The sequence below is a fragment of the Uranotaenia lowii genome, chromosome 1 (genome assembly GCF_029784155.1).
Source record: "Uranotaenia lowii strain MFRU-FL chromosome 1, ASM2978415v1, whole genome shotgun sequence".
NCBI classification, from domain to species: domain Eukaryota; kingdom Metazoa; phylum Arthropoda; class Insecta; order Diptera; family Culicidae; genus Uranotaenia; species Uranotaenia lowii.
Window position 1 is genome coordinate 156,401,569 of NC_073691.1, and position 25,325 is coordinate 156,426,893.

General features: G+C 37.1%; 1 protein-coding gene across 3 annotated transcripts; it reads left to right on the forward strand.

Annotated features, from left to right (window-relative positions):
• Window positions 1–3,697: 3,697 nt before the first annotated feature.
• LOC129740652 (UDP-glucosyltransferase 2-like) lies at window positions 3,698–24,624 on the forward strand. Of its 3 annotated transcripts, none has more exons than XM_055732398.1 (3): window positions 3,698–3,837; window positions 3,990–5,303; window positions 24,211–24,623. In XM_055732398.1, exons 2-3 carry the CDS (start codon window positions 4,018–4,020, stop codon window positions 24,488–24,490), a joined length of 1,566 nt encoding a protein of 521 aa, XP_055588373.1. In that variant the 5' UTR covers window positions 3,698–3,837; window positions 3,990–4,017; the 3' UTR covers window positions 24,491–24,623. The 3 variants fall into 3 exon arrangements, with proteins under 3 accessions (XP_055588373.1, XP_055588372.1, XP_055588374.1); XM_055732397.1 differs by having other exon boundaries at window positions 3,747–3,878; XM_055732399.1 differs by lacking the exons at window positions 3,698–3,837; window positions 3,990–5,303 and adding an exon at window positions 18,058–19,484 and having other exon boundaries at window positions 24,211–24,624.
• Window positions 24,625–25,325: the final 701 nt, after the last annotated feature.

Below are 25,325 nucleotides of genomic sequence, written 5' to 3' on the forward strand. Positions count from 1 at the left end.
GAGCAGACGTGGTATAGGATTCAAACCCCGGATTTTGTTTAAAATAGGGTATTTCATAAGTTTTGTCGTTCATCAGAAATCATCTGTTCCATAGCCTCAAAACCAGATATACAGCTTACGAGCTGTGAATCTAGTAGAATTTTTTTTGTTTGAGTTTAGGTTGAATGACTCATTAAGAGACAACACTTTCAATTTATCGGAGAAAATTTTTTTTTGGAAATTTCAGCGATCTACCCTTAGTTTTTCGCTTATTGAAAATTAAAAATGCTGGTATGAGACTTGACTTCCCTGATGACCCTTAGCCGAAGTTGCCGTTCATATGCTTCACTCCAATGGTTGATTTGAACTTTGTGGACATTTTTGACAGTATTTCCATACTTTTCCACCACTCACACACAGTAGTTCTTTGAATAATCAATGGTTTTGTCGGCTATCAATTTGATAATGATGGATTTTGAATGAAACTGGGCAAAATTATTTTTTCCTTTTTCTCTTGCATCGTAAATATCTCAAAAACGCGTAAATTTTAAATTTTGAAAAATATAGGTCGGATAGTACTTTTTACAGGCAACAAAATGCTACCAAAATTTTGAATATCCGATTACTAGTAAACGAGTTATTAACAAGAGAAAGTGTCCCATTTCTAAAAGAACTAAGCTTTAAGTCATAAATTTCTTGTAAACGCAAGTGAAAATAGCACTGCTTTAGATTTTAAAATTGAGTTGATATTAGACATCTGATATGACTATATAAAGTTTAAAAATTCTCAATAAACCAGCGGTAAACAAAAAAAAAGGAGTTTTGAATTCAAATTTTTATGCGGCATCAACACTTGTTATTGATTAGGATTAAATTTGTTTAGTGAAATATTGATGAAAGACAAAAAGATAGATTAGAAAGTTAGAATTGAACATACGTTTCTTAAGCGACTATTGGAAAATGGTGCCGGCGATGGAGAATTTGATTACAATTTAAATTTCTTACTTTAAAGGCAATTTATCACTTGAAACTAAAATTATAGAAAATTGAAAGTCACAGGATTCCGTACGTTTATATTTTAATGATTTTTTTTTATTGTTTTCTGCTAAATCTGAGCAAATAAAAAAAATGCATTTTGAAGGCAATGTATGACGACAGCAGTACAAATATTTCAAGTATTTCAGTCTTTCAACCATATTCACCCCCTTATATGACTTTTTCAAATTTGTCATTTCTTTCAAATTCAAAACAAAACTGAGAATTAAAGCATTTAAAGCAAATACAAAATTTATTACGATTTGCTCGTGTTAATTTAGGCATATGAAGGAAATTAATGACAATAAAAAAAGTTGTCCCTATATTTCATTAAGGGGGGGGGTAGGGTCTAACGGGTATAAAAAAACACCATTTTCACGATTTTTTTCTAGAGCTATCGTTCAAACAAATGTATTCAAATTTTTTGCATTATACAAAGCATTGTAAAAAGAACATTTAGTAATTTTTTCGTAGAAAAATATTGAAAAATGAGCCGGTGACGAAGCACTTTCGAGGATGGTTTTTAGAAAACAGGATTTGCGGTGGACACTGTATCTCAGCACATAATCATCTGAAGTCAAAAAATCAGAGCAAAATATTTTTAATAGATGTTTTTCTGGACCCCAACGTTTTTATTTAACTTAAAAATATTTTTATGAAATTTTTATGGCTGTTTGAAGTAAAAACTACGATTTTTCACTTAAAAATCCGCCATTTTTCACCTGTAAAATCTCCCCAAAGTAAAAAAAAATCAAAAAAGAAAAACGTTGGGGTCTGGTATTTTATATGTAGAAAATATGTTCCAAATTTGAAAAGAATCGGATAAGTAGTTTTCAAATGACGATGTCCACGGACTTTAAAAATGTGCTTTCGAGAAAAACGCGTTTGAAGTTTCTGCTCTTGCTTTCTTGCAGTATTAGATAGGAGGAGATAAAGGCCTATAATTTCTACAGTTTTGCTTCAATTGACTTGAAAATTTGACACAACATTCTTGAAATGTTTTACAATAAGAAAATAAAAAAATAAAAAAATCGATTTTTTGAAAGTGTTAGACCCTACCCCCCCCCTTAACAGCAAATTCAAAATCAACACTCTAAGTAACTCAGCAAAAGTTATTTGGTATAATTCAGTCCAGGGAATTGCAAGTTACAGCTGCTTGAGTTTGGTAAACCGACTTTTTAGAAAAGTTCCAAGTTTTTATAGAAATTCAAGCATTTGCGGGTATTTTGTAACGGCTTTTTTGCCGCTTTGGGGGGGGGGGGTGATCACCCCGATCACCCTCCCATAGGACCGCGCCTGCCCGTAGCATGTGGATACTAGAGTGGAGTTTTTAGTTGCCCTTCAACATAACGGGAAAATAGCTGAAACTCCTATTTGGGATGTTATGGCCCAACAGGACCTTGAGTTTATGAAGCTGCTGTATGATTTAATAAAGTCAAGCAACATTCAATTGTGATGAACATTCCCAAGGCAATAAGGTCGTTGATTCAAGATTATTCAGAAATAATGTCTTCTTCTCCAGAACAACAGCATCTATATTATCAAACATTTAATTCCTATTGATTCAACCTTTTCTCAAACTTTCCTACTTCTATCCTATCTTGTTTGCTTGCGGTTGTACGATTGCTGAAGCTTTGATCTACGAGTTTCGACGATGGTTTCCCACTACAAAACATCACCTGATGGAACACCTAGGATGCAGATTCAACCGAACCGTTTACCAGGAAAAGGATTCCCGTCTGGAAAACATTAAACATAACTCGGTTCTTTGGCTTCGCAGCAAATGAGCCTTCGAATGAAAAATAAATGTATATATTAAAAAAAAAAAAAGAAGGCTATAAGAGAGACATTCTGGCACTTAAAGTCCATTGAAGGCTATTTAAGACCCAATTTGTAACTTAAATACTGAATGGATGCGATTGGCAAGTCACAAAATAGGCTATTCGAGGAACACTCTGTAACATTCATGCTCGAAAAAATTAATTACCAATTCCTCTTGGAATCTTTGTTCAGTAATATTCAAACTTTGGAGGCACGCGTTTAAGTAGAAATGGGACATTTGGTTGCTTGAACAGTACGGCCATTAGACCACCTCAGTGCTTTATGAATTAACAAAAAAACAATCCAATTGCTCATGAAAAACAATGGGACAATCTGGAACATGTCAGAACTTGACCGACAATTTTGGTCATATGAGATTACGTTACAATAGAAAATAAAATAAACCATTATACTCGTAGGTCAAAGATGAAGTTCCCCCATTTCAAGTTTGTGCGGATCGACTCGATCCAGCCGCCGCGCAGTCAATGCGAATCAACAATGAAGACCGGATCGATAGTGCAAACCGTTTGCGTTTGCGTCGTCGTTCTCTCAATTGCGTCAGTGCCTGGGTGCGGCTGTTTCAGCATCAATGAGCCTGTTTCGCACGATACAACATCGGCAGAGGCGGATATTCGCACCGTGATCAGAGATAACTGCGAATGGACGTACTCGTGCTGTAGCTCATCCCGCCGGCCGTTGACAAATTGCGCCGAACTTTGCTTCGATCGGTTGAACTGCAGCGAACCTTTGACGGAATCATCATTAGCATCATCATCGGGGAACCAATTGGAGCAGCCAGAAGAGGGGGTGGGTCAGCGGGCTTCCTTCAGAGTGTTTTCGTTTGATCGGCCACAGTGGGCAAGGAAAAGTCACCAAACTCGTCCGATAGTTTGCCCCGAGGGCTACCGACCGGATCAACGCCAGCGCTGCCGTTTGGTGTTTTCGTTTGATTAACAGGTTCCAGTGGTGTAGTTTGAAAGTTAATAAACACACGACAGCACGGTAGTACAGCAGCATGTTGCTGGGAGGCTGATAAGCGGGAGGTATTTTGCCAGTGCGGCTTATCAGTCCGGCGATAAACGAACTTTGCGTTTTGATTTGTGCCGAAATTCAGTTCAATCCGTTACGTTCTAGAGTGGTTTGTTTCTTTTAAGGTGCGCCTCAGTGGAAAAAAACGTCATCATGATCAAGCCAACACTGGCCTTGATCGTTGCTGTGGTAGTGCTGGCCAAAATCGTAAGCACCTCGGCGGAGAATATTTTGTTTCTGCAAACACTCTCTTCCAAGAGTCATCACATCTGGAACAAACAGATCATCGACCGGCTGTACGACAATGGTCATAACCTCACAATTCTTTCGTTTTTCGAAGAGAAATCAATCCCGGGCAAGACGTTTCTTGTTGCAGCAGATTTTATGGGCAAAATTATGGCAGAATATTCCGATTGGGATTATACCGCGGAAGTTGACCCTTTCATCAACATCAAACAGATGTACGATTACTACAGCTTAGCGAGTCGCATCATATCCGAAGAAAACGCGTTCCTGGAGCTGCTGAAATACCCAAAAACTTTCAGGTTCGATCTGATAGTTCACGACTTTACCATGGGTCAATTTCTGCTGGGATTGGTTGAATACTTCGGCAACCCTCCGCTGGTATCTGTCACGGCATTCAACATCCCGTCTTACGCCATAACGTTGGCCGATGCACCCCTCATGACAACTTACATGCCCCATTACACAGCAGAATTCACCAATCGAATGACCTTCATTGAAAGAGTGAAAAACACCTTGTTTTGGGCCTTCGACATTTTTTACCGCAGCCAGGTTTACATGAGGGGCGAAAACAGCCTTTCCAGAAAGATTTTTGGCCAAGAAACCACCTCGCTAAATGCCATCGAAAAACGTTCGGATCTCATCCTGGTCAATTGCGACTTCAGCATGGACTACTATCAACCCCTTCCTCCAAACGTCATTCCAGTAGCCGGATTACACGTCTTCCGGAAAGAGGACATCTCACCCGTCATCAAGCAATTCATTGCTCGAGCCAACAAGGGAGTGATTTTGCTCAGTTTCGGAACCATTTTTGCTACCGAAATGCTCGGCGAACAAGTCAACAAAGCCATCATGGACGTATTCCGAGGGATGAGCGATTACGGATTCATCTGGAAACACGGGGACCCCGCTTCACTCGGTGTAATGCCACCAAACGTGCTGGTCCTGCCTTGGGTTCCCCAGGCCGCGGTTTTGAGCAACCAGCGTACTCGACTACTGATCAGCCATGGCGGTTTACTGAGTCTGCAGGAAGCTTCCTGGTACGGAGTGCCCGTTGTTGCCGTTCCGTTCTTCGTCGATCAGCAGTCCAATGCGGACAAGCTGGAGCGGACCGGGGTTGGTGCTAAGCTACTTCCTAAAGACATCAATGAGGAAAATCTTAGGAAGTCAATCCTAAAGGTCGTTGAAAACGAGAGGTAAGTCGTATCACTCACGCGTTAAGTATTTTAGCTTAGGTAGCTTAGCTTAGCTTAGTTGACTACTCATATCTACCTTAAATCATTGAACTTGATGTGCTTGGACATGACCATTCATTTAAAACTTCAGATAACATATTTTATTAGACTTTGATCATCTTACGCACTTCAAATTCCATGATCGCTTTGATCGCATGATCCTTTGAAAATGATCAATAAATAATAGCGCCGGCCACATCCTAGTAGCAAATGAGAAATGAAGGAGGGGGATACTTCATAGGATCAATCAACAACCTTTTGTCCCTTAATATTCCAAAGAGTTATTTTGAAAAACTCAGAATCAAAGGTAAGTCAATATCACCACAATTATAGAAACCGTCTATACGTCTGCGAATCTATATTTAAATATCCAAAGAAAGGGTTGTGTTAGTAAAGGAAAGATTATAGATCAGGATCCATTTTGGTGAATGGTGCGATCAAGTTTTCATACACCTGCTATGCTCCTAGATATTTCTTAAGGAAACTCCTATTTCTGTCTTTTAGGCTGTCATAAGAAGTATAAAGGAAAGTAAAAGATGTGTTTAAATTTTTTTTAAAACATATTGGTTTCCTAATTCTTGTTCCTGATACACTAATGTGTTTAGAGTAAAGATACTTCTATCAAACTTTGAATAATATTTATAAAGCGATGTTTAAAATATTAAATATTTGAAAATCGTTTTTAGAAACTCATCATTGCAATTAAACTCTTTGCCTCATATTCAATTGAAAGATCATTATGAAATAGAAAGACAATATTGAGTACGTCGCTTAAAAAAAACTTTTTAATCACAACTCGAAACATATTTGTTCAGTGTTGAAAAACTAATAAAATTTTTGTTTGTTTCATTTTCGAGGTACAGCTACATTAACCCCGACATTTCTTAAAAAGGGGGGAAAAATATCGTACCAAATATTGAACACTAGTAAAGCAATTAAACCAATTAAAACAATAATATACAATCGTTGTGCAACTGTAAAAGCGTCTTCTACTTCTGTGCAAATTTTTGTCGAGAATTTCGAACTCTTAAAGCCACAATCTTCGAAACTAGAATATGTGTTTAAATTTGGGCTTGGTTTTTCGACTGAATGAAGAAAACACCCTTGGTTTGATTGCGAGAAAAAATTGATTAAAGACAAATAAAATTCTAAGGTATGAGTGTTATGAGTGTTTTCAAATAAGTCTTTATAGATGATTTCTGGAAGAGTGGGAACTTTTATTATCTCTCCTTACCTTTATTTTCTCAAAATTTTACAAATTAAAGTGTTCAATTATTGGATCACAGAAAACACCAATGATTTCTGCGAACGTTCAATCTTCCAGTACTCGTTTCGTAAAGAAATGTATGTAGGTACCAGTTATTGAATAAACATCGGTTTGTGTTTGGAAATATAAACAAACTGTTTCTTGGTTGCTAGCTCAACCAAAATCGCCAGTGCAAAACATACTATCAAATGAAATACCCCTAAATATATACTTTGATATTCAATGTTTACGTGTTCAATTAATTAGAACATGGCTTGTTCAATATTAGAATAATTGTGTTCAATAATTAGCGTTTAGTTAGCGAACGGTAGACAATGTGCAACTCGAGACCCCATACACCCAACCTTCGGGTAGTGGTCATATCACCTCTTGTCTGCAACTCCGATTCTCTACCTCCCCGTGGTCGTGGTGCTAGCTGGGGTGCGAGCAACCTTAGCGGAGATCGGGTACCCAACCCCGGTGGATGCTTTGGTCGCATGCAGACTGAGTCAGGGGGCTTCGTACGCGTCTGTTCTCCATGTCAGGGGCGGCGTGCGGAGTGGCAAAGACCCACGCGACGAAAAGGTACTAGCGATTGGAAACTTGGAACAGGAACTGCCGATCTCTAAATTTTGTGGGCAGTACCCACGTGCTCTCCAACGAATTGAAGAGCCGCAAATTCGACATCGTAGCGCTGCAGGAGGTATGCTGGAAGGGCTCCACGGTACGAACGTACCCAGGTGGTCGTGCCATCTACCAGAGCTGCGGCAACACACACGAGCTTGGAACAGCTTTTATAGTGATGGGAAAGATGCAAAAGCGCGTGATCGGGTGGTGGCTGATCAACTCACGAATGTGCCGGTTGAGAATCAAGGGTAGGTTCTTCAACATCAGCATCATCAACGTGCACAGCCCTCACCTCGGAAGTACCGGTGACGACAAAGACGAATTCTACGCGCAGCTGGGGCGTGAATACGACCGTTGCCCAAAACATGATATCAAGATCGTCACCGGGGATTTTAACGCTCAGGTCGGCCAGGAGGAGGAATTTAAACCGACAATTGGAAGGTTCAGTGCGCACCAGCTGACCAACGGAAACGGCCTCATACTGATAGATTTCGCCGCCTCCAAACGAATGGCTGTAGTACCTTTTTCCAGCACCGCCTCCCACACAAGTACACCTGGAAATCACCGTACCAAACGCAATCACAGATCGACCACGTTTTGATTGACAGCCGGCACTTCTCGGACATCATCGACGTCAGATCCTGTCGAGGCGCCAACATCGAGTCAGACTATCTGGTGATGGTGAAGATGCGTCCAAAACTCTCCGTTGTGAACAACACACGCAACCGGCGCCCGCCTCGGTTCAATATCGCGCGTCTGAAGCAACCTGGGGTCGCGGCAGACTACGCGTAATCGGTCGAAGCAGCGCTACCGGAGAACGTCATCGGTTATGTGGAGCGAACTCGACGGAACGACTAGTTCGACGAGGAGTGTAGGAGGGTGATGGACGAAGAGAATGCCGCGCGGGCGGCAGTAGTGCAAAGAGGCATCTGTCGAAATGTGGAAAATCAACGACAGCGGAAGAGGCAGCGAGTCCGAATTTTCCAGGAGAAAAAGCGCCGCCTGGAGGAGGAGGAGCTCGAGGAGCTGGAGAAGCTGCATCGTTCCCAAGAAACACGAAAGTTCTATCAGAAACTCAACGCATCCCGCAAAGGCTTCGTGCCGCAAGCCGAAATGTGCCGGGATAAGGACGGGAGTATCCTGACGGACAATCGTGAGGTGATCAAAAGGTGGAAGCAGCACTTCGATGAACACCTGAACGGCGCACATGCAGGAGATCGAAACGGTGGGGGAAGGTACATCGCCGGCGTAGCCAACGACGAAGACGAGCCACTCCCAACGATGAGTGAAGTTAAGGAAGCCATTCGCCAGCTGAATAGAAACAAGTCGGCTGGGAAGGATGGCATCGCAGCTGAACTCATCAAAATGGGCTCGGACAGGTTGGCCGATTGCCTACACCGGTTGATAATCCGGATCTGGGACATAGAACAGCTACCGGAGGAGTGGAAGGAGGGGGTAATATGCCCCATCTACAAGAAGGCCGACAAATTGGACTGTGAGAACTACCGAGCGATCACTGTCCTCAATGCCGCCTACAAAGTGTTGTCCCGAATCCTACTCTGCAGCCTAACGCCACAAGCAAACAGATTAGTGAGAAGTCATCAGGCCGGCTTCATGGAGGGACGGTCAACGACGGACCAGATATTCACATTACGGCAAATCCTCCAAAAATGCCGGGAGCACCAAGTCCCTACGCACCATCTGTTCATCGACTTCAAAGCAGCATACGACACGATCGACCGTAACGAGCTATGGAAAATCATGGCCTAGAACGGCTTTCCCGGGAAGCTGATCAGACTGATCAAGGCGACGATGGATGGAACGCAGTGCTGTGTGCGGATCTCGGGTGAATTGTCGAATTCATTCGAATCGCGCAGGGGGCTTCGACAAGGTGATGGTCTATCCTGCATGATGTTCAACGTGGCGCTAGAAGGTGTTATTCGACGAGCGGTTGGCGAAATGCGGGGCACGATTTTCAACAGATTTTCCGATGACATTGATATAGTCGGCAGATCATCTGCGGCAGTGGAGGATATCTACCGCAAACTGAAACGCGAAGCAGGAAGGATTGGGTTTTTTTTTTTTTTTTTTTTTAAATATATCTTTATTTGTACCAATTCATCATTACATTTATATTACATTAATACATTAAATTAGGTGTTCAGTTCAATAATGAACTTTCAGAGCCCTATAGTTAAATAATCACTAACATTTATTTATTTGACTTAAATTTGCTGAGCGCAATCAAGCATTTTTATAAAGGAGAACATCCTGTCGTGTAAAACATATTTTAAACTTAAAACTAAAAACTAAAGCTATCCTAAAATTAAACTAATTGTAGAGAGAGCGAATCTCTGCGATGAAAGACTGCATCGATTTGCCTCTGAAGTTGGAGATTATTTTGTTGGCCATCTCTTCGATAGTTTCAATGCCTGCAATCCGATGAAGATCTTCGGTGCTGTGCCAAGGTGGAAGCCGCAAAATCATTTTCAGAACCTTGTTCTGAATCCTCTGGATGGCCTTCTTCCGTCGCGCCTTCGTCGCGCAGCAGCTAGACCAAATCGGAACTGCATACATTATCGCTGGTCGGAATACCTGTTTGTAGATTAACATCTTATTTCGCAGACACAACCTGGATTTCCTATTGATGAGAGAATAAAGAGATTTAGTATATTTATTACACTTAGATTGAATATCTTCAATGTGATTTTTAAAAGTAAGATTCCGATCAAGTGTAAGTCTCAAGTACTTCACGTTATCAGACCATTCTAATGAAACCCCATTAAAAGTTATGGAATGATTTTCATTAGGTTTTAAAAAATTTGCTCTTGGCTTATGGGGAAATAAAATAAGTTGAGTTTTGGAAGCGTTAGGAGAAATTTTCCACATTTTCAAGTAATTCAAAAAGGAATTTAAATTTTGTTGCAATCTACTGCGTACCACCCGTAAATTCCGACCTTTGGCTGAAAGCAAAGTATCGTCAGCAAATAATCTTCTACCTTTTCCTTCTGGGACATCAGGAAGATCAGAAGTAAAAATATTGTATAAAATAGGCCCAAGTATACTACCCTGAGGGACACCAGCTCTAATGGGTATCCTTTCAGAGCATGAATTTTGATAGCTTACTTGCAAAGTTCGGCTAGTCAAATAATTTTGAATAATTTTGGTGAGATATACAGGAAAATCAAATCGAGCTAATTTAGCTACTAAACCTTTGTGCCAAACACTGTCAAAAGCTTTTTCAATATCAAGGAGAGCAACACCAGTTGAATAACCCTCAGATTTGCTAGCGTTAATCATATTAGTTACACTCAAAAGTTGATGTGTAGTTGAATGTCCATGACGAAAACCAAATTGTTCATCAGGGAAAATAGAATTCTGATTAATGTGAATCATCATTCTATTCAAAATAATTCTCTCAAATAGTTTACTTAAAGAAGGAAGCAAACTAATTGGTCGATAACTTGAAGGCTCTGAAGCACTTTTTCCAGGTTTCAAAATTGGAGTTACTTTGGCATTTTTCCATTTATTGGGAAAATAAGCCAAGTGAAAACATTTATTGAAGATTTTAACTAAAAAATTTAAAGTGCTTTCAGCCAACTTTTTAATAAGAATATAGAAAATCCCATCTTTCCCCGGGGCTTTCATATTTTTAAATTTTTTGAAAATCAATTTAAGTTCATCAATATTTGTCTCACAAGAACTTTCAAACACAATTTGCTTAGAAAGAATATCATCAAATTCTAGGGAAATTTGAGCATCAATTGGACTTATAACGTTTAAATTAAAATCATGAGCAGACTCAAATTGTTGGGCTAATTTTTGAGCTTTTTCTGAATTAGTTAAAAGAAGTTTATCCCCATCTTTCAAAGTAGGAATTGGCTTCTGGGGCTTTTTCAGAATTTTAGTTAATTTCCAAAATGGCTTTGAGTAGGGTTTTATGTCCTCTACTGCTTTAGCAAATTTTCATTACGAATGAAATTTAAACGACGTTTGATTTCTTTTTGAAGGTCGCAATAAATAAATTTTAAATAAGGATCCCTAGTACGTTGATATTGGCGTCGACGAATGTTTTTCAGTCGTATCAAAAACTGAAGATCATCATCAATTAAAGGTTGATTAAATTTATGTTTAACTTTAGGTATTGAAGCGGCTTTAGCATCGACTATTGAAGTTGTCAAATTTTCTATAGCCAAATCAATATCTTCTATTGAATTCAGTGGAACGTTTACATCTAAATTACGTTCAATAAAATTCATATATCGCTCCCAGTTAGCCTTTTGAAAATTAAAAGTTGATTTTAAAGGGTTTTCAATGGGACTTTGGGATAAAGAAAATGTTACTGGAAGGTGGTCTGAATCGAGGTCCGCATGAGTAACTAATTGACTACAATGCTCGCCTAAATCCGTTAGAACCAAATCAATTGTGGAGGGATTTCTAATTGAAGAAAAACAAGTATGCCCATTAGGATATTCAACAGTATAATAACCTGCAGAGCAGTCATTAAACAAAATATTCCCATTTGAATTTGATGAAATATTATTCCAAGATCGGTGTTTTGCATTAAAGTCACCAATAATAAAAAATTTAGATTTATTTCTGGTGAGTTTTTGTAAATCTCCCTTCAAAAAATTTTTCTGTTCACCGCTACATTGAAAGGGCAAATATGCGGCAACTATTATAATTTTCCCCATAGAAGTTTCTAATTCAATTCCAATTGTTTCTAAGACTTTTGTATTGAAAGAAGGAAGAAGTCTAAATTTGAGACGACTATTGATGACAATAGCTACACCCCCACCTTGTCGATCAAGTCGATCATTTCGTAAAATTTTAAAGAAAGCATTGCTTTTCAAGTTATTGTCTGGCTTTAAAAAAGTTTCAGTGATGGCAGCAATATGTATGTTTTGAGTTTTCAAAAATAAAAAGAATTCATCTTGGTTAGCCAGCAAAGATCTAGCGTTCCAATTCATAATATTTAAACATCTATTTGGATCCATGAGGGAATCGTAAAGTCATAATAATTTTGTTAGCATAATTAAAAGAAGTTTGGAAAGCTTCAAACATTGAATTTGCTTTCAACATAAGTTGCATCATTTCCATTAAATTTTGATGCAAAAATTTTAATTTTTCCTCAGTTATCTCACCCAAATCAACAAAATTGTTAGGATCAGAAAATGAAGGAGAAGAACAAGTATTTGAATTTCGGGGATTTTCCCAAGCCTTCGCATGAACGTTGAGACTTGGTTTTTTCCCATTTTTATTAGTTAAACCTGAAGAGGGAATCCCATTTTCAACCACCTCTGAGAACGATAAACAACGAGTCTGGGGCGCAGAATCAGCCCAGGTAACATTAAAATCACTTCGGGTATTACCCAGCCGTGATTCCAATGTAGGCCGAGGCTGACTGCGAACAGGCAGGTTGTTTGCCGGTCTGACGTGTGAAGACGAAAAAGAGGAAGGAGGAGAAGAAACTTTTCTGGAAACTTTGGGATTTTTCCTAGAAGCAACAATTTTTGCCCTAACGGGACAGTCTAGAGAATTCGAGGAATGATTACCTGCGCAATTCGCACACTTAAAAAATTCTGTTTTTGGCTTATCATCACCAAAAAGGCATTTAGATTTTTCATGATCGAATGAGCCGCAAAACATGCATCTGGCATTCATTCTACAATTCTTAGTGCCATGACAAAAAGCTTGACAACGACGACATTGCGTAATATTTTGAAGAAAATTGGTAGAAGATTTACGAAAAGGTTCGAATTTGACTCGACAATGAAACATAAGACGAGCCTTTTCAAGAATTTGCAAATTATTAACCTGATCCTTTTTAAAATGGATCAAATAAAGTTCAGGAGCAAAACCAACACTACTGGTATTATTCGTGTTGGTTCTTTTCCTCATTTGAATTACTTGAATTGGAGAAAAACCTAACAAAGAATTTAATTCAGCTGTGATCTCATCCGGTGTCTGATCGCCAGTGAGACTACGAAGTACAACTTTAAATGGACGATCACTTCTAGTGTCGTACGTAAAAAATTGGTGTTTTTTATTATTCAAATAATTTAAAACCTTTTGAAAATCATTAAAAGATTCCGCCAATATACGAGCAGTTCCCCTTCGACCGATCTGAAAAGAAATCTTCACATCCTTGACGGAAGTGACGATTTCTTTTCGAAAGGCATTGAAGTCAGGAATCGTGACCGTTATTGGTGGAATCTTTTCGTTTTTAAGAGTATAAGAAGAAGAAGGTTTCTTAGTACTCTTATCAGAATTAAATATGAATATTTCCTCATCACCGATGTTATGAAGGACATCGAATGAATTGGAAATTTCAACTTTTTTGGCAGATGGCCCTGGATTAGGATCAGCAATCCGTTTTCTCCCGGCCCTTGAGCCGGCCGAAGACTTCCCCATGCTGGAAAGAAAAGAGAAAAATATGAATAAAAGAAAACAAAAATAATTAGAGCACTGAAAAGTGCTGATTGAAAAACAGGTAAGGAAAAAATAAATAATGTAAAAATGTTCCTGCAGGTACACAGCAACGATACGATGCTCCGGCGTACGTGTTGACGGCTCAACGGTACAGATGGAAGTGTGGAAGGATTGGGTTGATGATCAATACGTCCAAGACGAAGTACATGCTGGCCTGCGGATCCGAGACCGATCGAACCCGCTTGTCCAGTAATAACAAGGTCACGATCGACGGCGACGAGCTGGAGATAGTCGAAGACTTTGTCTATCTCGGCTCACTGGTGACCGCAGACAATGACACCAGCCGGGAGATCCGGAGGCGAATTATCAGCGGAAGTCGTGCCTACTATGGACTCCACAAGCAACTGCGGTCGAGAAGACTTAGCCCTCGCACGAAGTGTGACCTGTATATGACGCTCATTAGACCGGTTGTTCTCTACGGGCACGAGACATGGATATTGCTCGAGGAGGACCTGCGTACACTCGGAGTATTTGAGCGACGAGTGTTAAGAACCATCTTTGGCGGCGTACAGGAGAACAGAGCGAACCCAGTATCCAGAAGGTGGTGAAGACTGGCCGGATACGCTGGGCGGGACATGTTGCAAGAATGCCGGACGACTGTCCTGCAAAACAGGTGTTCGCTACGAATCCGGTAGCAATAAGACTTGCGGGGGCGCTACGAGCGAGGTGGTTAGACCAAGTGGAGCGTGACCTGGCGAACGTGGGGTGCCCGAGAAATTGGAGAACGGTTGCCATGGACCGAGTGAATTATAGGAATTATGTTCGTCAAGTTATGTCGTGATACGGAATACTATGTAAACAAATAAATAAAATAATGTTCAGCTCTAAACACTTATTGAATAAATTCAACAAGCGTTTCTTTGCGGTATCTGGCAGATTTTTCAACAAGTTGAATTTCATTTTTAAACAAGTCCGGGAGCTGAATTGTTACATGACCAGAGCGCAAGTGAAATTTCGACCATTGGCAAGAATGACAAAAATGACAAAAATGACAAAAATGACAAAAATGACAAAAATGACAAAAATGACAAAAATGACAAAAATGACAAAAATGACAAAAATGACAAAAATGACAAAAATGACAAAAATGACAAAAATGACAAAAATGACAAAAATGACAAAAATGACAAAAATGACAAAAATGACAAAAATGACAAAAATGACAAAAATGACAAAAATGACAAAAATGACAAAAATGACAAAAATGACAAAAATGACAAAAATGACAAAAATGACAAAAATGACAAAAATGACAAAAATGACAAAAATGACAAAAATGACAAAAATGACAAAAATGACAAAAATGACAAAAATGACAAAAATGACAAAAATGACAAAAATGACAAAAATGACAAAAATGACAAAAATGACAAAAATGACAAAAATGACAAAAATGACAAAAATGACAAAAATGACAAAAATGACAAAAATGACAAAAATGACAAAAATGACAAAAATGACAAAAATGACAAAAATGACAAAAATGACAAAAATGACAAAAATGACAAAAATGACAAAAATGACAAAAATGACAAAAATGACAAAAATGACAAAAATGACAAAAATGACAAAAATGACAAAAATGACAAAAATGACAAAAATGACAGAAATGACAGAAATGACAGAAATGACAAAAATGACAAAAATGACAAAAATGACAAAAATGTCAAAAATGACAAAAATGACAAAAATGACAAAAATGACAAAAATGACAAAAATGACAAAAATGACAAAAATGACAAAAATGACAAAAATGACAAAAATGACAAAAATGACAAAAATGACAAAAATGACAAAAATGACAAAAATGACAAAAATGACAAAAATGACAAAAATGACAAAAATGACAAAAATGACAAAAATGACAAAAATGACAAAAATGACAAAAATGACAAAAATGACAAAAATGACAAAAATGACAAAAATGACAAAAATGACAAAAATGACAAAAATGACAAAAATGACAAAAATGACAAAAATGACAAAAATGACAAAAATGACAAAAATGACAAAAATGACAAAAATGACAAAAATGACAAAAATGACAAAAATGACAGAAATGACAAAAATGACAAAAATGACAAAAATGACAAAAATGACAAAAATGACAAAAATGACAAAAATGACAAAAATGACAAAAATGACAAAAATGACAAAAATGACAAAAATGACAAAAATGACAAAAATGACAAAAATGACAAAAATGACAAAAATGACAAAAATGACAAAAATGACAAAAATGACAAAAATGACAAAAATGACAAAAATGACAAAAATGACAAAAATGACAAAAATGACAAAAATGACAAAAATGACAAAAATGACAAAAATGACAAAAATGACAAAAATGACAAAAATGACAAAAATGACAAAAATGACAAAAATGACAAAAATGACAAAAATGACAAAAATGACAAAAATGACAAAAATGACAAAAATGACAAAAATGACAAAAATGACAAAAATGACAAAAATGACAAAAATGACAAAAATGACAAAAATGACAAAAATGACAAAAATGACAAAAATGACAAAAATGACAAAAATGACAAAAATGACAAAAATGACAAAAATTTCAAAAATTTCAAAAATTTCAAAAATGACAAAAATGACAAAAATGACAAAAATGACAAAAATGACAAAAATGACAAAAATGACAAAAATGACAAAAATGACAAAAATGACAAAAATGACAAAAATGACAAAAATGACAAAAATGACAAAAATGACAAAAATGACAAAAATGACAAAAATGACAAAAATGACAAAAATGACAAAAATGACAAAAATGACAAAAATGACAAAAATGACAAAAATGACAAAAATGACAAAAATGACAAAAATGACAAAAATGACAAAAATGACAAAAATGACAAAAATGACAAAAATGACAAAAATGACAAAAATGACAAAAATGACAAAAATGACAAAAATGACAAAAATGACAAAAATGACAAAAATGACAAAAATGACAAAAATGACAAAAATGACAAAAATGACAAAAATGACAAAAATGACAAAAATGACAAAAATGACAAAAATGACAAAAATGACAAAAATGACAAAAATGACAAAAATGACAAAAATGACAGAAATGACAGAAATGACAGAAATGACAGAAATGACAGAAATGACAAAAATGACAAAAATGACAAAAATGACAAAAATGACAAAAATGACAAAAATGACAAAAATGACAAAAATGACAAAAATGACAAAAATGACAAAAATGACAAAAATGACAAAAATGACAAAAATGTCAAAAATGACAAAAATGACAAAAATGACAAAAATGACAAAAATGACAAAAATGACAAAAATGACAAAAATGACAAAAATGACAAAAATGACAAAAATGACAAAAATGACAAAAATGACAAAAATGACAAAAATGACAAAAATGACAAAAATGACAAAAATGACAAAAATGACAAAAATTCAATGTATTCCAACATCCTAGAAATGATGGGTTTAAAAAGTTTTTCCTGACTTTTCTGGGTAAGCATTCAAGGCAAATTATATTAAATGTCTATTAATACTGATAATTAGTTGTTCAATATTATGAAATCGATAAACACAATCGAAATCTCGAAATCGAAATCTCAATCAAAACTTTAAAAACATCGATAAAACATACAAGCCTTATTTAACCACAGTAGGGTTGAATTTGTTAAAATGATGATTACAAAGCTTCAAAAACTTTTACAAGTCACACAATTTATATTTATTCATATTTTATGGGAACCCGAGCAAGGGCGGGTAAAATCAACTAGTCTTATTTAAACGTAAAAATCCATCCTTTGTCATTTTCATTTGATCTTATATTTTGAAATAATTATGGAGTAAATAAAAAACCGGCCCCAAATTCCCCGTAATCCCCAAAAGTTAAAAAATATGTTCAAATAAAGCGAGTTGGCTCGAATGGGGTATTCTCAACAGTCGCAGTCGTTGTTTACCCTCTCGATACACAATTTTCAACCATCGTTATTTGTTCAATTAAAATACGGCGATGTGATCTTTTCAAATTACAAATTAAGTGTCTGAAAGTTTCTCAACGGTACGTGCTTCTAATGATTATTGAGTGTACGACAGCTTCCGAAAGAAGCTTGGTTGCTCTTCTTGTGAAGACCTGTTCCAGCTGATCTGCAACGAGAATTCGACTCTAGAGTGGGTGCAATCAGAAATGCCGACGGGTGGCGCAAACCCGTAAGTTGTTTATTTTTCATACATACATACATACGCTTGACTGCTTGACAATGTCGATTAGTTCCAGTCGTTTCAGTTTGATCTCTGTTGTTGAGTGTAGTAAACAATAACAAATCACGCTTATCACAGTGCCAGGTGCAGTTTTGATATTTGCCTGTCTGAAATTGGAACATTGCAGTTCTGTCGTCAAATTTGGAAGTGAGTGTTGTCTAATGAGAACAAAAAACCGTGCACGTGAACCTTTTCTTGTTGGACACTGTTCGATTAAAATTAAAGTTATTGTGAGGAAGAAAAATGATCGAAACGAAGGCGGTATTGTCACTTTTCGTTTTGATTATTCTTGGTATTTCTCAAACATGGGCTACGAATATCCTCTATCTCCAAACGCTTTCATCGAAGAGTAATCACATCTGGAATAAGCCAATCATAGACCGATTGTACGAGAATGGCCATAACCTAACGATCCTGACGTTTCGAGAAGAGAAATCAGTTCCCGGTAAAACATTTCTAGTGGCCAGAGATTTTTTGCCGGATATTATAGTTTCTCAAGACCTAACAGCTGGTGCAAATCCGCTGTACGACATCAAACAGATGTACGAGCAACATATGGCAGCTAGCGAAATTCTCTCGAAAGATAAAGCATTCCTTCAACTTTTGGAGTACCCTCGGAGTTTTAAGTTTGACCTTATCATCTATGATTTCACCATGTGCCAGTTTCTGCTGGGTCTCGTCGATTATTTCGGAAACCCTCCTTTGATCTCGGTGTCGGTGTTCAACATTCCATCCTATGCCGTTACCATGGCCGATATACCTCTTAAGACAACCTACATGCCTCATTACTCATCGGAGTTCGACCATCGAATGAATTTTTTGGAGAGAGCAAAGAATACCGTCTACTGGGCGTTCGACATGTTCTATCGCAATTATGTGTTCATGGTCGATGAAGATCGACGTTCAAAAAAGCTTTTCGGCGAAGAAACCACCTCAATCAGCACCATTGAGACGAGATCGGATCTCTTTCTGGTCAATAGTGACTTCAGCATGGATTACTACAAGGCTCTACCACCGAATGTAATTCCCGTAGGCGGATTGCATGTTCTACGAGATGAGACAGTTGACCTTAGAATCGAGCAATTCATTGCCCGGTCCAAACGTGGTATAGTTCTCCTAAGTTTTGGAACCATTTTAGCCACAACTTTACTCGGGAACCGATCGAATCAAATTATTTTGGAAACGTTCCGACAAATGCCCGACTACGGGTTCATCTGGAAATTTGGAAATCCGGACACCCTCAGCAATGTTCCCCCGAATGTATTGGTCCTGCCTTGGGTTCCACAGTCGGCCGTTCTTTCCGATCCGAAAACCAGGCTCTTCATCAGCCATTCCGGTGCGCTAAGCCTTCAGGAAGCATCCTGGCACGGAGTTCCGGTGATTGCCGTTCCGTTTTTTGTGGATCAACATTCCAACGCCGATAAACTGGAACGCGCGGGAGTTGGTGTAAAACTTCGGCCAAGGGATTTCGGCGAACAAACTTTCAGGGGCGCAATTATCAGCGTTATCGAGGATGAAAGGTAGGAATACTTTTGGGAGAATAGCTACCTAATGTCAGCGTTTTCATTCATGTTGTGACTCTGCCTCTGTTTACTCAATTTTTATTTTGTTCATTTTTTTTCGAGGAGACAGGTATTCAAGGAGTGTAGGCCGAAAAAAATGATCTGCAAATCACTTTTGAATGCATGGATTAAAATTGATGACATTTTCATTAAAACTGCCTTGTATGTAATGTGTACGTGTGCAATTGTTTTCTATCGAGTGGTTTTTTAGATAGCGTCCTATGAAGAAGTTTTTCGATTTCCATTTTTGGGCACCAAGTGCGCCATCTATGATGTATGAACCACTAGACTGTGTCGATTTGGGGTCATTTTTGAATTTCTTGAAACTTGGGGTCTTAAAAGCTTCGTTTTTGTTTTGTTTGTATGGAAAAATTGAATGTTTGTTCTGGAACATCATCATTTTGGTACCGAGCCTGATGGTTTTACACCAATTTATAAATTGTACAATTTTCCTTTGAACAATTTTGTCGAAGATCGTATCTTTCTATCTCATCAGGCAAAAAAGTTATTTGCTGTTGAATAGCAGTATGTATGTCTTTTAATACTGAAAAACAATCATCCCAGCAGTGATGTCAAATGAATTGATTGTTTTTCAATGCCAAAAGACATACTTCTATTGAGCAGCTAATAACTTTTTTGACCAACGAAATACGAAGTTACGGTCATCGAAAAAGTTGCTCAGTGGAAAATTTTCTTGATAACATTTATAAATTGGCAAAAAAAATCCATTATCAGGCTCGATTCCAAAACAAAAACAAAAATGGTGTTGCTTCTCCAGATAAAAATATTCAATTTCCCCATGCAAACATAAAAGTTCACCAGTTTTGAACCAAAACAAAATTTTTAAGACCCCAGGGTTAAAAAAATTAAAAAATGACTCCAAATCGACTCAGTCTGATGAACCATGCTTTTTTCAAATCAAGTCTTTTTTTATATTTCTTTTTGATTTCTGAACCGTGAGTTTACTAAAAAAAAAATATTTGGTCGAAGTTTTGACAAATTTAGCCAATTGTCTTCCTTCGGCACAAAATCAGCAGCATATTTCACTTTTTATCACTCAACCACAGTTTTTGCATAATGACACGATTCCAGATCCAACTAAAATGGAGAATCAACTTTGTTAGAACTATTTAAGTGTTACGCAGGGAAAAAGGTTGCAAGGCAGTCTTCTCAGTATATCTAGCCATTCATCGTGTCAATCGTGATGAAACACTGCCTGATTTGCAGCTCCCACAGATTGTCAGTCTCCCCAAGTACTACACCCATAGAAGATGTTGCGAAAATCCAATGCCTATTTAGCATATCTCTGTGCCGATAATGCGCTGAAATGTGCACTATGCCGAAGACGGTATGTTTGAAAAATCGTAACTGGCATAAGGACTAGGCTTCCAACTAAAATGATGCATGACCACTACATTGAAGCGAAACAAGAAAAATATTTTATGGGATTTCCTTCCAATCCCAGATCCATCCCAGAAACAAGAAAAAAAAAGTATTAACCACAACACCCGTAGGGAGAACCGAACTCAATCCACCAACCATGTCGTCTTACCAGTCCGACATCTTAACCAATGTACTATTTGAGCTTCATACAGGACGAGGGATATTTGTTATAGGCTTTCTAGACCATGACATCAATCTATCATTCGCTTTACTGCCAGCCACAGGTAGAGCCAGAGTAGGTGTACCTTTCCCAATTCCAGGAACTGTCGGACGACCGCTGCCAGGAAATGGTGAAGGAAAATGTTTCCCCATCGCCGGAGAGCGCTTGCGCTTCGACACCGATGTCAAGAAATGCCGGCTGAGCCCCGAAAACAGCACCACGATCACTGCAGGCAACACGTTCTGGTCTCACGTTTAAGATTTTTTTTTATTTTTGCAGATGAACACGGATGAACACTATAGTATTCAAGTATCACACAATCACTCATGAAAATATTGTTGAATTAACTTTATTTATAGTTCAATACCATGAATCAATCATACATTTGTAGTTGAATCTTTCATATTTACGTTTTAATCAGTTATACCACTACAGTTGAATATATCAGATTAATAGTTAAATGTTAGAGGTCAAACAGAAATGTATGGTTGAATCTATAATATTTATGCTTGAATTCCTAAAATCAATCATACAATTGTAGTTTAATTTATCATATTTACAGTTTGAATCAATTATACCATTACAATTAAATCTATCATATGTACAGTTAAATGTGAGAGGTGAACCAGGAATGTATAGTTGAATCTGTTATACTCATTGTTGAATGTCTAACATCAATCATAGAAATTTAGTTGAATCTATCATATTTGCAGTTGAATCAATTAAACCATTACAGTTGAATCCATTATATACATAGTTGATTGCGTCAAGTCAAACATCGGGGCTTGTGATATAGCTCAGTTGGCAAGTCAGTTGCTTTCTGAGTCGATGTCCGTGAGTTCGAGCCCAAGAGTAAACATCGATCACAGTTGTACCGGATAAGTTTTTCTATGACTGCCCGCCAACTTCATCGTTGATATAAGTCGCGAATGACATAAGGATGTTAAAACGACTAAAATCGAAAAAAAAAGTCAATCATCAGTTTGTAGTTGAGTCTATTATATTTATAGTTGGATGCGAAAAAATCAACTACGATTTGATGATTGGTATAACCAGCTGAAATAATTAAAACAACTGTGATCTTTTTTCTCCGTGTGATCTCTAGTTATTCTGTGAGATAAATTAATCTTCTCTATGTTTGTTTTTCACCGCTTTTTTCAAACACGGGAATTAAGACAAAATTTTCAAAAGTGATCTTATGATAATTTTAAAGCAAGTTCTTGGAAATGTTTAAAAGTGAGATAAAAAAAAGTATGAAAACGGTGAAATTTCTATTCAAAAAAATAGGCTTTCTAGAGAAAATCTTTTTCCTTGATTGAATGGAGGATTATAAAGGGACTCAAAAGCAGTTTTGTGGTATGGTAAAAACTGATCGCATGGCTACCTCAATCTTAAACTCGTGCGATGTTAGCCTCTTGATATGTTCTGAGGATCGTCATAAAATAGATTTGGCTGGAATAAACGCATATGCATAAAGGCACAGGGAAAAACAGGGGAATATGTCCGATATTCAACCTTAAGATCTCCCAAGATTAGAAATAGGAATTTTTCAAAACACTAGTAAAATACAATAAATTTTTGTTTTTTTTTCATTTTTAATTTGAAACTAAGCTCTAATCAACATGTGATGTTATTTAAAATATGTAAACAAATTTTAAATATTTTTTGTAATGGATGAACTTTTATAATATGGCAACCCAAATTTTGATTTATTTGATAAAAGATATCTATAGATTTTAACTTGGTCAGGCAAATAGAAATTTTGCTGCAGCAATTTTGCAGCATTTTTTATTTTTCGACAGAAAAATGAGTTGTTTTTGAAAAGATTTGTAATCGTTTATGATAAAAATTCGTGCCGGAACCAAACAAAATCAACAAAGCTGTTGTTTTATAGATGAGGAATGCTCAGTTTGGTGAAACTTGTAAAAATTATCCAATGCAAAACTCTCTCAACAACGTAAAAAAAAAGTTTTAAGAATGGTCATTCTAATAGAACAAAATTTGATGCCTGCTCACTGGTCGGTGATTTAATCAGATCAATTTGACATTTGACCCTTTTTTTGTTTTTTCTTCTGTTTTCCCCCCCTAGGATTTTAATAGAACGAAACTTTCGAAAATATTATCAGAGAAACAGAAATTTTGCTAAAAACATCAATAGACGCACACATACACATATTTGTTGAAATATTCGATAATATCAGCATGCTTCTCCCCTATGTCATAAATTTATTCTCCCATGGTAGATTTTTTGGACCTATAGGGCTTTTGCTACACACACATACAAGAGGTCAGTTGGGCACACATCAATGGTTTTTATATGCGAAAAAGGTAAAATTTAGCTAAAATGTTGTTTTAAACTTAAATGAATGAGCCTTTTCTAAATAAAAATGCTGATAAGTATATTTCGAATCATTGGCTAACAAGTGAAAATAATTAGGAGAATATTTGATTGAGTAGCAGTGCAGAAACTAGCAGAACAAAATGGAAAAAATCACTATTATGTTTGAAAGGTACTTTCAACGGTTCCCCCAGATCTTTTGGTGATGTATTTGGCTCTATCTTTCAGAATTTTGAACCTGGAGGATGAAGCTAAGTGTTTTCATTGCGGAATTTATAAAGATCTTTGGCAATATTTCCTCTGCATCCTCAGGAAACGATCGTATCCTGAACAGAATCTTCATTTTCTCAGAGAACCTCACTCAAAATCCGAAAAGAAATTTGCAAACTAATAAACAAATGCATCGGCTTCTCAAAAATGTGCTGTATATTGAAAAACTTTCGATAGGTTTCAAAAATAAATTCAAAAACTAATTTTCTACCTTTGAATCGTATTCATTTTACATTAAGCTGTCATATTTGTTTGCCCAACGGCTTACTAATACTAATGCACTGTGCAAAAGCCCTATAGTGACTCTTCTTGTTTCGCCAACGTGTATTTCACATCCGTGTACACCAGAAAACTAAGTTTCGTACAATTTCCATTCCCTTTCAGGTTATAAGATCATCAAAATGCTTAGTCAATTTCGATGTAAACCTTTGCTATACCTTATCATATACATATCTTCTCATCAATCGTTTCAGCTATCGGACGAACATGAAGCTGCGATCTCAACGGTTTCGGTCCCAGCCGGAACATCCCCTGGATCGGGCCATATTCTGGATCGAAAAGGTTATCGAAAACAAGGGACTGGGTTACCTTCGATCGCCCGGGCACGACATGAGTCTAGTGGTGCTCTACGGGCTGGACATGATCGGTGTCGTACTTCTGGTGCTGCTTCTGGTTTACTCTTTGCTACGGAAATGTGCCGCCAAAGTGAGCGGTCAAAAATCGACCAAACCGTCCAAGTCCAAGAAGGAATAGAGCGTTTGCTGGTATGGGTTTGCTGTTTTCTGAGGAAAATAGTATAAGGGAGTTTTGGTTGTGAATACATGTTTGATTTAGAAAAAAAGTTAAGCTTAATGTTAAAAATTTCAAAGTAGAATAAAATACGCTTTTGTATTCGTTTCATTGTATTTTGCAATATACTTTATTATATTTTTAAAGAAAAAGTTGAGAACAAAAATAACATCAGCTTCTCTGATATTTTCAAACAGTTTAGTTTCCCGCATCCAATACATCATACGCGGATGAAAAAAAAAACCACCGGCCAAACGGCAAAACTATGACAATAATCGTTCGTTTGCTAACTGACTAAGTTGGTGTATTGGTTAAAATACCGCACTAGGAAATAGAAATAAGATTAATGCGTTGGGTTCGATTCCCACTTCATTTTTTTTTATTTTGGAACAATGGTTGGAACAAATATCATTTTCTTCTTTTGTCGACCACCCCCCACCAATTTTGTTGCATGCAAACTTCCGTGCAATTTATTCCGAATTATTTGTTTTTAGCATTATTTTTTGCTATAACCCCCCTCGTGATATTCCAAATCCGAGGGACAAAAGAAAGATTGAAATTTCTTACGGCCTTATCCAAAAGCTTAAAAATCCGAGAAAATGTTTTTCTTGTTTCGCTTGAATGTAGTGCAATGCATCATTTTGCTTGGGAGCTAATATCATCTTTGGAACAGTACACTTTTCAGCGCATTTTTGGCATACAGTTAGCGACTAGCGGCATTGAAATTTTGCAACCTCTTCTTTGGGTAGGGTGGGTGTTCCTAATTTGGCATGTGTACCTAATGTTAACATAAGTAAGT

What these genes read in the sequence shown, in the direction of transcription:
- LOC129740652 (XM_055732398.1), top strand. Translation starts at nt 4,018, where the DNA reads ATGATCAAGCCAACACTGGCCTTGATCGTTGCTGTGGTAGTGCTGGCC. An exon ending in AAGGTCGTTGAAAACGAGAG is followed by an intron (nt 5,304 to 24,210) that starts GTAAGTCGTATC and finishes CAATCGTTTCAG; the next exon opens with CTATCGGACGAACATGAAGC.